Consider the following 15,981-nt stretch of genomic DNA (forward strand, 5'->3'; position numbering starts at 1 on the left):
CCATTACATAAAGGGTAACACAGAGGTGAATTTTGTGAAAATTATTATGTATCTCAACAAATGACCACAGTTGAAGTGCTGTACTTCCTAGTTATAAATTGAGTATTTTCTGTTAACATTATCCATATAAGATTATCCTTTATAATGAAAAATTGTCTTATACCACTCATGAAATTCAGTGTCTCTGTCATTATGGGGAGGTTTTGCAAGGGGGCTAGCCCTTTTGTGTGATTTCTCTGGCTGCCTCCCATTTTCAAAGCAAAGATATACCCAGAGATATGAGACAAGGCAGTATCACCTCTTTGGCTTTTTACAAGCAAAAGGATGGTGCTCACTTAGTCTAGTCAGCCCTTGTGTTTACTGGGTGTAGTGAAAATTAAGGGACTACAGTAGACAACTTTAATCCATCACCTTCCACCACACCTCCCTCAACTCTAAGTCAGTTCATGCACTCAGAAAGGCTGTACCCTTGTGGAAACCCAGGAACATAGATCTTTCTATGAGTATCCCAGGGGTACCTTGAGGCATGTGAAGCAGTGATAGTGATTGTTGCAAGTACATCCTAGTGCTCACGTATATACGTATGCATACACACAACATTTCACATTGTGTTTAAACAGAAGTAAATATTAATCTGATATTCTATGTGGTATATATGTTTTAATCATGAAAAAGTCTATACAATAAAATAGAAGTCATAAAGGAATATCATGTGTAGAGTCATTTTACACTCTTGTAATGGAATTATTCTCTGTACATATATATACACTGAGCAGTTATTAAGCATTAATAAAACTTTTTAAACTTTTAAGTTCAGAGATGCATGTGCAGGTTTGTTACGTAGGTAAACTTGTATCACGGGGGTTTGTTGTATAGATGATTTCATCACCCAGATATTAAGCTTAATACCTGTTAGTTATTTATCCTGATCCTCTCCCTCCTCCCAGCCTCCACCCTCTTCTGTGCTCCAGTGTGTGTTCCCCTGTATGTGTCTGTGTGTTCTCATCATTTAGCTGCCACTTATATAAGTGAGAAGATGCGATATGTGGTTAATAAAACTTTTTATTACCATCCCAGGACACTTAAAAACTAAAGAGTGTTTCTTCCCAGTAGAATCCTCTCTGAAGAAAATGTTCTATTAGAAAATGTAGGCCGGGCATGGTGGCTCATGCCTGTAATCCCAGCACTTTGGGAGGCTGAGACAGCCAGATCATCTCAGGTCAGGAGTTCAAGACCAGCCTGGCCAACATCGCGAAACCCTGTCTCTACCAAAAATACAAAAATTAGCTGAGTATGGTGACAGGCGCCTGTAATCCCAGCTACTTGGGAGGCTGAGGCATGAGAATCACTTGAACCCGGGAGGTGAAGGTTGCAGTGAGCTGAGATTGTGTCACTGTACTCCAGCTTTGGGGATAGAGGGAGACACTGTCTCCAAAAAAAAGAAAAAGAAAAGAAAATGTACTAATGTATGTGCCTATTTTAATAATAATGTAAGTGAATTCTACCTAATAAAAAAAGTTTCATGTCTGGAGCACTTGTGCATTTCTGTCCTAAAATTCTGCAATGAAGTGTTTAGTGCCAGTATCACAGTCCGATCTATAATTCTTTTTTATTTGGATAATCTGTGGTAGCATATAGCATTAGCATTCTTATTAGTCATACTGGCTGATTCATTCTCTCCGGCAGAATGCTCTTCTGCCTGCAGGGTTCCGGCAGAAGAACCAGACATCAAAGTCCGCCACAGGGCCATTTGATAGAGAGCACCTCCTTTCATATTTGGAGAAAGAAGCATTGGAGCATAAAGACAGGGAAGACTATGTGCCCTACACTGGAGAAAAAAAAGGTAAGCCCAGAATTTTGAAGCCATTATGTGGTAACACTGATTTTTCTTTTTATAGGTAGGTATGGAGAAAATCATATTTTTAGAGTTACATCATTGATAGCCTTAAAGATATGATACTGTTGACTTAAATATTTATTAGTTTAGACACTTTATTTACATTTTTCATCAAGTTGGCAAATAAGTTTTTTTGTTGTTGTTTTTTGTTTTTTTTTTTTTTGGTGTTGACAGGCAGGGAGTAAGTTTATTCTTAATGACGTTAGTGAGGTTTTATTACACAATGATTTTGTATAACATTCTTTAATTCTCTACTATAACAGATCTAAAAGTGTACTGAGGGAAACTTTTAAATCCAGTAGTAGATTATAGACTACAAATGATAAGGCATCTATTCTAACTGCATTCTTTAAAGTGGAATGCCATAAAACAGTTCATGCCTTAATTTCAAAGACTTTTTTTTTTTTTGAGATGGAGTTTTGCTGTTGTTACCCAGGCTGGAGTGCAGTTGCACAATCTCGGCTCACTGCAACCTCTGCCTCTCGGGTTCAAGTGAGTCTCCTGCCTCAGGCTCCCGAGTAGCTGGGATTACAGGCGTGTACCACCACACCCGGCTAATTTTTTTGTATTTTTAGTAGAGATGGGGTTTCACCATGTTGACCAAGCTGGTCTCCAATTCCTGACCTCAGGTGATCCACCCACCTCGGCCTCCCAAAGTGCTAGGATTACAGGTGTGAGCCGCTGCTTCTGGCCCCAAAGACCCTTTTTAAAAGGTGTTCTATAGCCATTCTTATTTATTCATGGTTACGATCACTAATGCTTCATAATCAGTACTTCTGGAAAACTTTTCTAGTCCAAGTCTCCCCCCCCATTGCAGTGTTTGAGCTTAGGTATCCTCAGTGGAGCCTGAGTACAGCTGTGTTTTTAAAAGTTCTATATATAATAATACTTAAATGAAACAGGATAAGTTTCTTAGCTTTCCAAACAGGTCAGAATACAGTTTGGCCTAAAAAGCCAAATTTTACATTCACTCCTATTTGGAATATTGTGCATAGAATACTGCAGAATGATGGCAGCAGTAGCAGAGCTGAAGATCAGCTCCTGCAGGAACCATGTTTATGTCTGAATTCATACTAATCCAGGCAGGAAGAATGGGACTTGGGCTTTTTATTTGAGAAAGAGACCCTTCTCAATAATTTTGGCCAGAACTATGTCACATGGCTACCCTTTAGCTGCAAGGGAAGCAGGAAAGTTCATTTTAGCCCTCCTGCCTCTATAGTAGAGGAAGGCTAGTAAATGGCTATTGAGTAGATAAGCTGTAAGCTCTGCATCTGACTTTTCCAAAATTATCCATCATCCCAGCCCCTCTGCTCTTTCTTTAGACTTCTCCTCTCCTTCATCTCTTTTTAAGGATCACTGTCTTTGCTGCTTGTATTAGTTAGGGTTCTCCAGAGTAACAGAACCAACAGGATGTGAGGGGAGAGAAAGCAGTTTAGTTTAAGGAGGGTTTTTCTTTTCTTGAGACGGTGGCTTACTCTGTCACCCAGGCTGGAGTGCAGTGGCATAAGGAGGCTTTATAAATTCAAAATTTAGCAGGTTGGAGACCCAGGGAAGATTTGCTGTTCTTATCCAAAGGTAAGGTAGTCTAGTGGCAGAATTTCTTCTTACTTTGGGGAGATAAATTTTTGTTCTTTTAAGGCCTTCAGCTGATTAAATCAGGCCGAGCCACATTATGGTGGTTATTTGGCTTTACTTAGAGTCCACTTATTTAAATGTTAATCTCATCAAAAAAATATAAAAAAAAACCTTCATGAAAACATTTGGAGCAATGTTTGACAACAGAATATCTGGGCACCATGGCCCAGCCGAATTGACACATAAAACTAACCATCACACTACTGTTAGAGGTGGGAATGTCATGTCCCTCAGGTGTTTGGGGCCAGGAAAAGAGTTCAAAACTAATGCAGAGTTTTGAAGTGTGGAGAATCACAAAGACAGGCAGAGGCATCTGTTTCTTTTTGTCACAGAAAAGACTACTGGTTATATTTTCTCTGTACAGCCATACATATATCAGTGTTAGCTTTAATCCTACTTAAGTAGGAGAACATAATTTTATGAGAAAAAATATTGGTTGATCACTTTTTATTATTCTGCTTGTTTCAGGTGGACCCTGGGAGTATAATTCATAACAGGAATGGAGGTAGAAACAAAGGGAGAGATGTGAGAAAAAGAGATGTCAGAAAAAACTGTGGAATTTGGGGACAAGAAGGAGAAAAAATAAGAGACCTGAAAGAAAGCTACATTTGTCCCAGCTAACCCAGGAGGCTTCCTAATGTGCCTTTGTTTCATAATCTCCAGTTACCTAGGAAAATATCTTGGAGGATTAGAGGAAATAGGAAAGAAAGTAGAGAAGAATTATGGAAAATAAGAAAATACAAGATAGAGGTGAGGAATATGGCTGACATTAGGAAAAAGTGCTATATCCTCAACTATGGTAGAATATCTTTATCCCCTTATGTATCTTTTAAAATTTTATTTTTTACTTGAGGTTTTAGATGAGTAAGAATAAATGGAAGTACTTGAACAAGTAATTTTACAGTCACAATCAGTGGTTTCTCTTTATAGTACATTCAGTATTTTTACTGCCTCTTTTAGCTACATATTCTATTAAATACTATTTATGGACAGTTCTGATGCAGTGATTAAGATGATAGCATTTTTAAAAAAATAATGAACTTTTTATTGCTTACAGAAAATGCACAGATCATCTGTGTATAGCTCAATGAAATATAAACACACCATGTAATTACCACTCAGGTAAAGATAACATCATTGGCCGGGTACCGTAGCTCACGCCTATAATCCCAGCACTTTGGGAGGCCAATGTGGGTGGATCACCTGAGGTCAGAAGTTCAAGACCAGCCTGGCCAGCATGGTGAAACCCCATCTCTACTAAAAATAGCTGGGCGTGGTGGTACGTGCCTGTAATCCCAGCTACTCAGGAGGTTGAGGCAGGAGAATCGCTTGAACCCAGGAGGCAGAGGTTGCAGTGAGCTGAGATCGTGCTACTGCACTCCAGCCTGGGCGACAGAGCTGAGACTCTGTCTCAAAAAAAAGGTAACATCAGCACCCACCGAAGTCTCCAACATGCTTCTTCCCACTTTTCCCTTTCTTATTCCCAAAGGTAATCACCAACATAGTGTCTAATACAATAGATTAGTTCTGCCTGTTTTGAACTTTATATAAATGGAAACATACAGTCCAGGCATCTGGCATGCCTATGACATACAGTTTTTGTGAGGACCAAATTAGTTTTATTTCGTTCTGGTTTGTAGAGATGAGGACTCATTCTGTTGTTGCCAGGCTGGAATGCAGTGGCACTGCAACCTGGGACTCCTGGGCTTAAGCAATCCTTCTACCTTAGCCTCCAGAGTAGTTGGAACTACAGGCACATGCCACCACACCCAGCTGAGAACCAGATTTGTTAATGGGTACAGTGAAATCACTGTAAAGGATCATGTGGGAGATGACTGCCAAACAAGAGATTTTTATTCTCTGTTGTGGAGTAGTGGTCCAAAACCACGGGATGAATTTGTGAGTTTTATTAGTCCATCTGATGGAAGCACGTACTATCAGATGAGGTAGAATCAAGACTTACAGGCCATGTCACAGTGCCATAGACCTGAAGGAGGGCAAATTCCTCTTCAGCAAACAAGCAACTTAGGCTGTAAAGCTCTGCTTTGAAATATAGCAAAAGCCACCTCTAGTGTTCTGAAATCCACCCTAGACTTTAAAAGCAGTTAGCCTTGGTTATCCTTAGTCATGAATATGCCTTCCTTCTCTTCATCTCATCTCCAACATCCTGGTCACATTCCAGAAGATCCTCAGAGTAATTCATCTATGTCTTACTTCCCGTCAAACTAAATGTTAATCTCCTCCATGGCTCCAAAAAATCAGAGGCTTGTTTTTTAAAGATGCCTCTCCTGTGTCTCTGCCCTGAACACCTGGTTTGAGTCTCAGCTTTTTAGCTTAATGGCTTATTTTCATGGAGGTAGACTTTCAGATTGAGGATGCTTTCCCAGACAGTAGAGGTGTTCCTGGTTCTTCATAAAAGTTTGCAAACCTACCTCTATTGAGAAACAAAGGCATTTTACTTTTTTGGTACCTTTGGATTAGTTAGAATTCATAAGATGTTCTCTTGGTCTCCAAACTAAATGATTTTGATTCAAAGATGACTGGCCCCAGGGAGCAGTACCTAATGGCAATATTAGCCTTCTGATTAGGGAATGCTATAGCAATGTCATTCAGTTCCTTGAACTCTTTCCAAGTTATATGCCAAAATCACATAGTGAGCTTTCGTCACAACTTAATTATTTTATTTTATTTTATTTTTTTTTTGAATCTGAGTTTGGATTTTTTTTAATGGTCAATTAACTACTTTATTATAAAGTTACAGAGAGAACAAGGTGAGATGCAACAAGGGAAAACACTTTGTAAACCTTAAAATTGAAGAGATTATTGATATTAATAAACAACAAATATAAAGGTATCTTATGAGTACATCATTTTTTCTGCACAATCTTCTACAATGCACAGATATTCCTCCTTAATATTTTTCATTTTTCCCCATCCTCTAATGCTTGGTTAATTGCCTTAATTAAAATCTACTACATAACCCTTTTCTTCTCCATTCATCTTCATTATATTGGTAAGTCAAAATTTTTTTTTTTTTTTTTTTATTGCATTTTAGGTTTTGGGGTACATGTGAAAAACATGCAAAGTTGTTGCATAGGTGCATTCATGGCAGTGTGATTTGCTGCCTCCCTCCCCCTCACCCATATCTGGCATTTCTCCCCATGCTATCCCTCCCCAACTCCCCCCCACACTGTCCCCCCCACTCCCCCGCAACAGACCCCCGTGTATAGTGCTCCCCTCCTTGTGTCCATGTGTTCTCCTTGTTCAACACCCTCCTATGAGTGAGAACATGTGGTGTTTGGTTTTGTGTTCTTGTGTCAGTTTGCTGAGAATGATGGTTTCCAGGTTCATCCATGTCCCTACAAAGGACGCGAACTCCTCATTTTTAATGGCTGCATAATATTCCATGGTGTATATGTGCCACATTTTTCCTGTCCAGTGGGCTGATATCCAGAATTTACAACGAGCTAAAAAAGATTTACAAGAAAAAAACAAACAAGCCCATTCAAAAATGGGCGAATGATATGAACAGATACTTTACAAAAGAAGACATACAACTTAATTATTTTAAAGGATCTATCAGATGACTGCTTTTTTTTTTTTTTTTTTTGAAGATGGAGTCTTACTCTGTCACCTAGTCTGGAGTGCAGTGGCCTGCCACCACACCTGGCTAATTTTTGTATTTTTAGTAGAGAGGGGGTTTTGCCATGTTAGTCAGGCTGGTCTTGAACTCCCGACCTCAGGTGATCTACCCGCCTTGACCTCCCAAAGTGCTGGGATCATAGGCGTGAGCCACTGTACTTGGCCGACTGCTTAAGTTTTTTAAAAGCAAAAACTTCGATCTCGTGGGAAGAGCTGAAGCAGGCACTCCTGGCTCGGGGCGGCCCACAGCAATCCGTGGAGGAACCTGCCACTGAGCCACCATCATGCCTGGGCATTTACAGGAAGGCTTTGGCTGCATGGTCACCAACAGATTTGGCCAGTTATTTGACAATGAATTGGACCCCTTCCAGGTGCTGAAGGCAGTGAAGAACAAGTAAAAAGAAGCCAGCAGGGGCAGTGTTGGGGGCCCTGGGGCCAAGAGCGCAGCTCAGGCTGCGGCCCAGACCAACTCCAACATGGCAGGCAAACAGCTGGGCAAGGAGTCCCAGAAAGACCGCAAGAACCCACTGCCCCTCATCGTTGGTGTGGTTGACAAGGAAGAGGAGACATAGCCACCCGTGGTGCTTAAGAAAGTAGGAATAAGATGAGTTGGAAGAAGACCTGAGCAACAACTTTAGGGTGAAGGGAAAATAATTGATAGAAGACCAGAAGGGCAACCACCTCATGAACAAAGATTTGAAAAGCCACTTGAAGAAAAGGGTGAAGGAGGCAAATTTTCACTTGATAGACTGATTATTAATGGACCTATTCAAGGTTATGGTGGTCTTGGAAGAGGTCGAGGGGGCCATGGATGTGGAATCAGCCAAGGAGATGGATTTGGTTCTCATGGCAAATGTCAATTTGATAGGTATAGTGGAAGTGATAGATCTTTTTCATGTAACAGTGACCTGAAACACGAGGACAGATGTAGAGGTAGCGAATCTCACAACTGGGAAACTGTCAAAGATGAATTAATTGACTTGAATCAATCAAATAGGACTGAGGAAACACCTGAAGGTGAAGAACATCATCCAGTGGCAGACACTGAAAATATGGAGAATGAAGTTGAAGAGGTGAAAGAGAAGAGTCCGAAAGAGATGACTATGGATGAGTGGAAGGCCATTCAACGTAAGGACCAGGCAAAAGGAGACTTTAATATCCGAAAACCAAGTGAAGGTCCTGATGGGCAGTGGAAGAAGGTATTTGTTTTTCAGAAATCAAAGAGTGAAGAGGCTCATGCTGAAGAATCGGTTATGGACCATCATTTTCTGGAAGCTAGCAAATGATGTAACATCTCAGCTGGAGATCAATTTTGGAGACTTTGGCCACCCAGGACATGGTGGCAGGGGAGGACGAGGTGAACATGGGTGTGGTGGGCACCCAAACCATGGCAGCAGGACTGACAAGTCAAGTGCTTCTGCTCCTATTGTGGATGACCCAGAGGCATTCCCAGCTCTGGCTTAACTGGATACCATAAGATAACCCTGGTTCCTTTGTGAACCCTTCTGTTCAAAGCGTTTGCATGTTTAAAGATTCCAGGTGACTGAGAAATTAAAAAAAGAAAAAATAAAAAGACTATCATTTATACCATTCACACCTAAAGACTGAATTTTATCTGTTTTAAAAATTAACTTATCTTGCTACACAGAAGTAACAAATACGGTACTCAGTTTTGTATTTAGGAATGTATTGATAGCAGGGATGTTGTCATAATTTTCGGAGATTATGCATTCTTCATGAATACTTTTGTATTGCTATTAACAATACAATGCATTTCCAAACTTGAAATATAGGTGTGAACAGTGTATACCAGTTTAAAGCTTTCACTTCATTTGTGTTTTTTAATTAAGGATTTAGAAGTTCCCTCAATTACAAACTGGTTTTAAATATTGGACATACTGGTTTTAATAGCTGCTTTGCATTTTCACATATAGTCAACTAGGACATGTTAAACTTTGATTTGTCAAAATTTGTGCTGTGTGGAATACTAACTGTATGTATCTTAACTTAGTTTTAATATTTTCATTTTTGGGGAAAAATCTTTTTCTTTTCTCATGATAGCTGTTTTATATATATATATATAAATTAAATCTTTATATACAGAGATATCAGTACTTGACCAAATTCAAAGCACATTGGTTTATTAACCCTTGCTCCTTGCATGGTTCATTAGGTTCAAATTATAACTGACTTACATTTTCAACTATATTTACTTTTTAAATGCATGACTTTTCCATTTTAAAATCTAAACTAAACATCTTATTGGTGAAAGTTGTTTAAGCTACTTATTGTTGGTAGACACATCCTGTCAAGTGAAGTAGTTTTATAGGTATCGGTTTTTCCCCTCCACCAGGTTGGGTGGAATACGTTGATCTGGCCAATGTATAATATTTAAACTTTTCTGTAAAATAAAATAAAATTAAATAAATAAATAAAGTGAAAACTTAGGAACCACTAAAAGCATTACTTACCTATCATTAGACTTGACTATTTTCTCATATTCTGAGACTTACAATTAATTATACTTGTCATTTTTTCACTTAAAGGCACACTCTGTTTCTGGAGCCAAAATTATATATAACTGGCCAGGACGGGAAGGAATCCTCATAAAATTAAAAGTTGTACATTTTAGGGTTTTTCCTTTTGATCAAGAAAAAACTATATATTCATGCCAAATTTTATATTTCTAGATTACTAAAAAATGTTTTTTAGAAACCTGATAGACTAAGGACACTTGAGAGTTATTATATGTAGATGCGTTAATAATTTCATCTCATGATTTGTGAAATGATTGTTTATATGTTTTACCAAATTGGAAGCATATCAATGTATGAGAAGAAGAAAATAATCCTAATTAAGTGAAGCAAAGGCCTTCTGTCTTACATGCATTTGGGGGAATATTTTGTCCTGTACTAGTGAATGTTCTACTTGTAATAGTATTATTTTATTAACAGCAAAAAGACATTAGCTAGTAAGGGTAAACTGACAAAAGATGTGTTAAGGATTGTTTATAAGTACATTATTTACAGTAGAACCCACAATATACACGTGTTAAATTCACCTAATCTAATAAGCTCTATAGGAATGGTATCATGATATCAGATAATCTTGACAAAGATTAATGGAAATTTCCTTCTTATGAGTCTACCATGTTCAAAATGTTGAGAAGCTGAATGTTTAAGAAAATTAAAACAATCTACCTCTTCTTATTGTCTGTTAAAAAAATTAAAACGGCTGGGTGCGGTAGCTCATGCCTGTAATCTCAGCACTTTGAGAGGCCTAGGTGGGTGGATCGCCTGAGGTCAGGAGTTCCAGACCAGGCTGGCCAATATGGTAAAATCTCATCCCTACTAAAAATACAAAAATTAGCCATGCGTGGTGGCATGTGCCTATAACCTCAGCTACTTGGGAGGCTGAGGCAGAAGAATCACTTGAACCTGGGAGTTGGAAGTTGCAGTGAGCTGAGATCACTCACACCACTGCACTCCAGCCTGGGCAACAAAAGCAAAACTCCATCTCAAAAAAATAAAATAAAACAATAACATATTTTCTTTTTAATAAAAAAAAAAAAGTAGAGACAGGGTTTTGCCATGTTGCCCAGGCTGGTCTCAAACTCCTGGGCTTAAGCAATTCCATTTGCCTCAGCCCCCAAATCGCTGGGATTACAGGCATGAGCCACTGCGCTCTGGCACATATTTTCCATATATGTTCCTTTTACTTAAAGATATAATGTTAAAATGTTGGAAAGGTACATGTGCCTTTTTATCTCTTCCTCAAAATTTTGCAAAATATATAACTGAGACATAGGCCAGCATAAGGGTGAAAGAGAGTATTCATCCAGCTCATTCTTGTTTGGAAAATAGTGAATATTCTTAGTGCTGATTGTTAGTTCTCATCATGTTTTTATGTAGCATGCAAATTCTGTTTCAAGTATAGATAAGAACCTTGCCATGAATTTATCACTTGGAAAAATACTATGTACCAGTCTTCACTATTTTTTACTACCTGTCATTTTGTTTGCTGGGGACTCCTCCTCCCTATTGCTGGTATCATGCTCCGCCTTTACCTAGACTAGGAATTGTTTTCCCTGTGTTATTTCTTGGATCAACCAGAGCCACGGCTGCACCTTATATCCCATATAGAGGTGTGCATTCTAATTCTGTTTGAGCTGCTGATTCACCCGGTATGGGCTCCTCCCTTCCTTGCACCACACCCCTTTTCTTCCTGCTCAGCCTTGGAGTACAGCCATTTATGCTTTTTTGTTTTCTCTTTTCCTGTCCTGAGAATGGAATGCCCTTGTGTTCTTTCTCAAGAATTCCACATGCCCCTCCCTGCTTTTCTAAAGGTAAATTTAACCCGGTTACTTTCAACTAAGGACTTCCATATACTATCCAAGTTATTTATTCACAGTTATGTTAGCTTATCAGAAAACCTGTTTCTTACCTTTCTGAGTATATGATTTTTCTTGGAGAAAAGACATAGCTGATCCCTTAGTAAACCAGAAAGATCATGGTTATAAACCTGCCTATATCAATGGCTTACATAACCACCAGTGGGGAATTGGTTTCTGCTAAGTCCAGGATAAAAACTGGCTCTTATTTTTGTAATCATATTTTAGGAATCCTAAATGTCCCTTATAGACATCTGAAAAGTGATCTTCCCAGGCACCAAGGCTGATATTTGAAACGGGCTGCTTAAATTAGTCATTCGGATGCTGCCATCTCCTTTTCAGACTGGTGATACTATATCATTTGAATGATTCACTGTTAACTCCTTTAGGGTAAGGAGTTAGCCAGATGGATGGCTTCTTACTCATGTTAAGACCCAGTTTTATGGGGAACCTTTCCTGGATAACTACACCCACTCTGGATAGTTCTTTTCCTCCAGCATTTCTCTATATGATTTACATACCATAAGTACTGTTTTTAATTGTTTCAGAATCTTGCACTATGAGGCTTTGTTGCTACTTGTTTTTAGGATTGTTATGGCCCTATGATGAATTGTCCCTTTTGTTATTATGAAATGACCTTTATCTCTGGTTACATGCTTTGCTATAAAACCTACTTTGCCTATGTTATTAGAGCCTGTCTTTCTTTCTTTTGATTAGTTAGCATGGTATATCTTTTCTGTTTGTCCTGTCTGTTCTTTGTTGTTGTTTGTAAGAGACAGGATCTCACTCTGTTGCCCAGGCTGGAGTGCAGTGGCACGATCACAGCTCACTGCAGCCTCAAACTCATGAGCTCAAGCAATTCTTCTGCCTCACCCTCCTGAGTAGCTAAGACTACAGGCATGTGCTACCACAACCTGACTAATTTTTAAAATTCTTTTTAGAGGCGGGTCTTGCTATGTTGGTCTCAAATGCTTGGCCTCAAGTTATCCTCCCACCTACCTCAGCCTCCTGAGTAGCTGGAATTACAGGTGTGAGACACTGCGCCCAGCACAAAATGAAGGATCTCTTATTTTGTTTTCCTTATGGTGTCTTTCTAGTTATTTTCTAGTATACACAAACTCACTAAACATTTGTTGACTAAGCATTTATTGGTGACCATATTGCAGCATCATGCGGGTACTGTCTGTATCACTGGATCAAAACAAAAATGTCTTTCTAGGCTCTATCCCCTCATCCTTTAGTTTGATTGGTTTGAGGCTTGTGTGCTGCTTGTCAAACAATATATCCCAAAGCCTCTTGTAGGGTCCTTCAGTCTTTTCTGGAACAAGGCAGTTTATAAACAAACAGTAAAGTTAGGTAGGGCCTTTCAACTCTGTAGGAATGAAGTAACCAAGAGCCGTCTCTGTTTCTTGTTATTACATTTTTTATATACTCAACAAGGGTGGGAGCTATGACTAAGATAATTCATAGCATTTGTTGTAGCTGTAACTTGTTATCAGAGCAAAAGAGATGAGCAGAAGAAAGGTCCTGGCAATGGAATTGTTAACATGGATCACATTCATTTCTTACTGATTTTGTGACAATAACAAGGATCTTGGCACAGGATATTCCTTTTTTTTTTTTTTTCTTGGCACAAACATGGGTTTGGATAAATGCCATACATTTAAATAACTATTATATGAATTCTTATCTCAGTGTCTTCCATTTCCTTAGCTGCTGTTTTGTAGTTGCAGAAACATTACTGAACTGTTTTAACACCCTTGGCAACCAAGAGTCAGCCTTATTTTTGTTCGTGTTGTTTAACTTGGGGGTGGGGGATGTACCGTTTCATACTTAACCCAGAGTTTTTTTTTTCTGGTCTAATCATTGTTTATTTTTATAGTTTGCTACAAATAAAGAATTACAATTTAGATTTTTTTAAAATTTGAGTTTTGGATTTTGCTGTCTTAAGGAAATTATAGTCATTTAGATTAAAACTGTTTCCTGAGACATTATGTTATTGTAAAAAATAGAAGTAGTAAAAGTCATAAATCTGGATTTTTTTATTTTTGTCCCTATTTCAAGCGGAGGAAAAATAAAATTAGATCAATTCAGGATAACTCATTCTCTTCTTTTAGGGACTGTCATTATACAGATTAGTGATGATTATCAACTTAAGTAAGTAAGAGTTAGAATTACCTCTGGAGCTTTTTAAAACGTATTCATGACTAACTAATCCTCATTCTCTGAGTTTAAGAACCACTGACAGAGATACTTGGGACTATGTGGTCTTTAGTCTTCCTGGGTTGCTAGTTTGTTTAGGAAATCACACACACACACACACACACACACACACACACACACACGAAATTCTAGGAGCAACAAGAATAAGGAATTAATGTGTGTCTATTATGTTTATTATATACCAGTGCCTTTACATATTTAATCGTTTTATCAGAATGAGATTGAAATTTCTGTAAGAATATAATACATGATGTGAAAAAAGCACATAAAAATCTGGATGATCATAATAAGGTAAATACATTTATTAATGTTTATTAATAAATGGTTTTAGATAAAACCACTATCAAATCTGCTGTGCTTTTTTCTGTCTGCAAAAACACATACCTTATGTAATACCTCTGCAGCCAATAAAAGCCTTATGTAATACCTCTATATCTAATAAAAGCCTGACATTTCATTCATTCTGCATGACATTGAGAGTACAAATCAAACTAACCATTATAAAGGAGATCTATTGAATTTATCAACATCTCGTAGTCACTAAGATTTTAAAATCTAATTGCTATTGATAAAAGACTGATTTAAATTAATAAATGTTTAGAAAAGCATTTTATGTCATGAAATTATTCCAGCAGTTTGCTAATTGTGTGTTTTTCAGGAAACAGCTGATTTTGACTAAGAAATACAAATATACTTTATCTGGCTCATTTTGTCTCAGAAAATTATCTTTTTTTTATCTTTACATTTCAGGGAGCCAAATAAAAATTTACTGAAGACCAAAAAACCCATACTAATACATCACTACCTTAGTGGTTTTTGTAAACATCTTTATTAGTAAAGGTGATACAATTCCCATATCATAAAATTTATCCATTTGAGGCATGTAATTCAAAAGTTGTTAGTACATTGATAGAATTATGAAACCGTCATCACAAACTTGAGTTTAGAACATTTTCATAACCCCAGAAAGAACCCCGGTGCGCATTAGCAGTAAATATCCATCCCATTCCATTTCCTAGCCCTAGACAACCACTAAGCAACTTTCCGTCCTTCTGGATTTGCCTAGTCTGGATATTTCTTACAAACAGAATCATACAATATGTATTTGTGGCTGGCTTCTTTCAGGTAGCACAAAGTTTTGGAGTTTCATCTTGTTACAGTGTGCGTCGATACTTCATTCTTTTTTATGGCTGAATAGTATTCCATTGTATGGATACCATATTTTGCTTATCTGTCTCTCAGTTAATGGACATTTGCCACTTTTCAGCTATTGTGAACATGCTGCTATGAACATTTTATACAAGTTGTTGTGTGTTTTTATTTCTCTTGGGTGTATGCCTAGGAATAGACTTGCTGGATCATAAGGTAACTATTTTTTAGCAAATTGACAAACTGCCAAACTGTTTTCCAAAGTGGCTGCAGTATTGTACGTTATCACCAGTAATGTACCAGGGTTGAAATTTCTCCACATGCTTGCCAACACTTGTCTGTTTTATTATAGCCATCTTAGTGGGTGTGAAGTAATATCACATTGTGGTTTTGCTTTGCATTCCCTAATAACTAATGATACTGAGTATTTTTTCATGTACTGTTAGACTACTGTATATTTGTATGTTTTTTGGAAATGTCTTGCTATGCTGCCCAGGCTGGACTCGAACTCCTCAGACAGTTGTGCTACCTCAGCCGACCAAGTAGCTGAGATTACAAATGTGTACCACCATGCCCAGCTATACATTTTCTTGATAGAAATGTCTCTTCAAATCTTTGCTTACTTTTAAACTGGGTTATCCTTTTATTATTGGTTGGCAAGCATTCCTTATATATGCTGGATAAAAATTTCTTGCCAGACACATGGTTCAAAAAACATTTCTCCTGTTCAGTAGGTTGTCTTTTCACTTTCTTGATGATATCATTTGCCCCACAAAAGTTTTTAATTTTGATGTACTACAATTTATCTATGTTTCTTTTGTTACTTATGCTTTTGGTGTCATATGTAAAAACCATTGCCTGACTCAAGGTCGTAGAGATACAATCTTACGTTTTTTTCTTAAGAGTTTTATAGTTTAGTCCTTAGATTTAGGTTTACAATCTATTTTGAGTATAGTGTGAGGTAAGGGTTCAACTTTGCATATGTGGGCCAGGAGTGGTGGCTCACACCTGTAATCCCAACACTTTGGGAGGCCAAGGTAGGTAG

General features: G+C 38.0%; 1 protein-coding gene and 1 pseudogene across 1 annotated transcript in view; both read left to right on the forward strand.

The window, feature by feature from the left end:
* TMOD3 (tropomodulin 3) overlaps nt 1-15,981 on the forward strand; it is an 86,103-nt gene that overhangs the window by 40,142 nt on the left and 29,980 nt on the right. The window contains exon 3 of the mRNA XM_012442273.2: nt 1,687-1,843. Within this exon, the coding sequence (XP_012297696.1) occupies nt 1,687-1,843 (157 nt within the window). The remainder of the gene's footprint in view (nt 1-1,686; nt 1,844-15,981) is intronic.
* LOC105710039 (SERPINE1 mRNA-binding protein 1-like) lies at nt 7,092-8,867 on the forward strand (annotated as a pseudogene).

The sequence above is a fragment of the Aotus nancymaae genome, unplaced genomic scaffold, assembly GCF_030222135.1.
Source record: "Aotus nancymaae isolate 86718 unplaced genomic scaffold, 86718_ANA_hifiasm-v0.15.2.pri h1tg000062l, whole genome shotgun sequence".
Classification (NCBI taxonomy): domain Eukaryota; kingdom Metazoa; phylum Chordata; class Mammalia; order Primates; family Aotidae; genus Aotus; species Aotus nancymaae.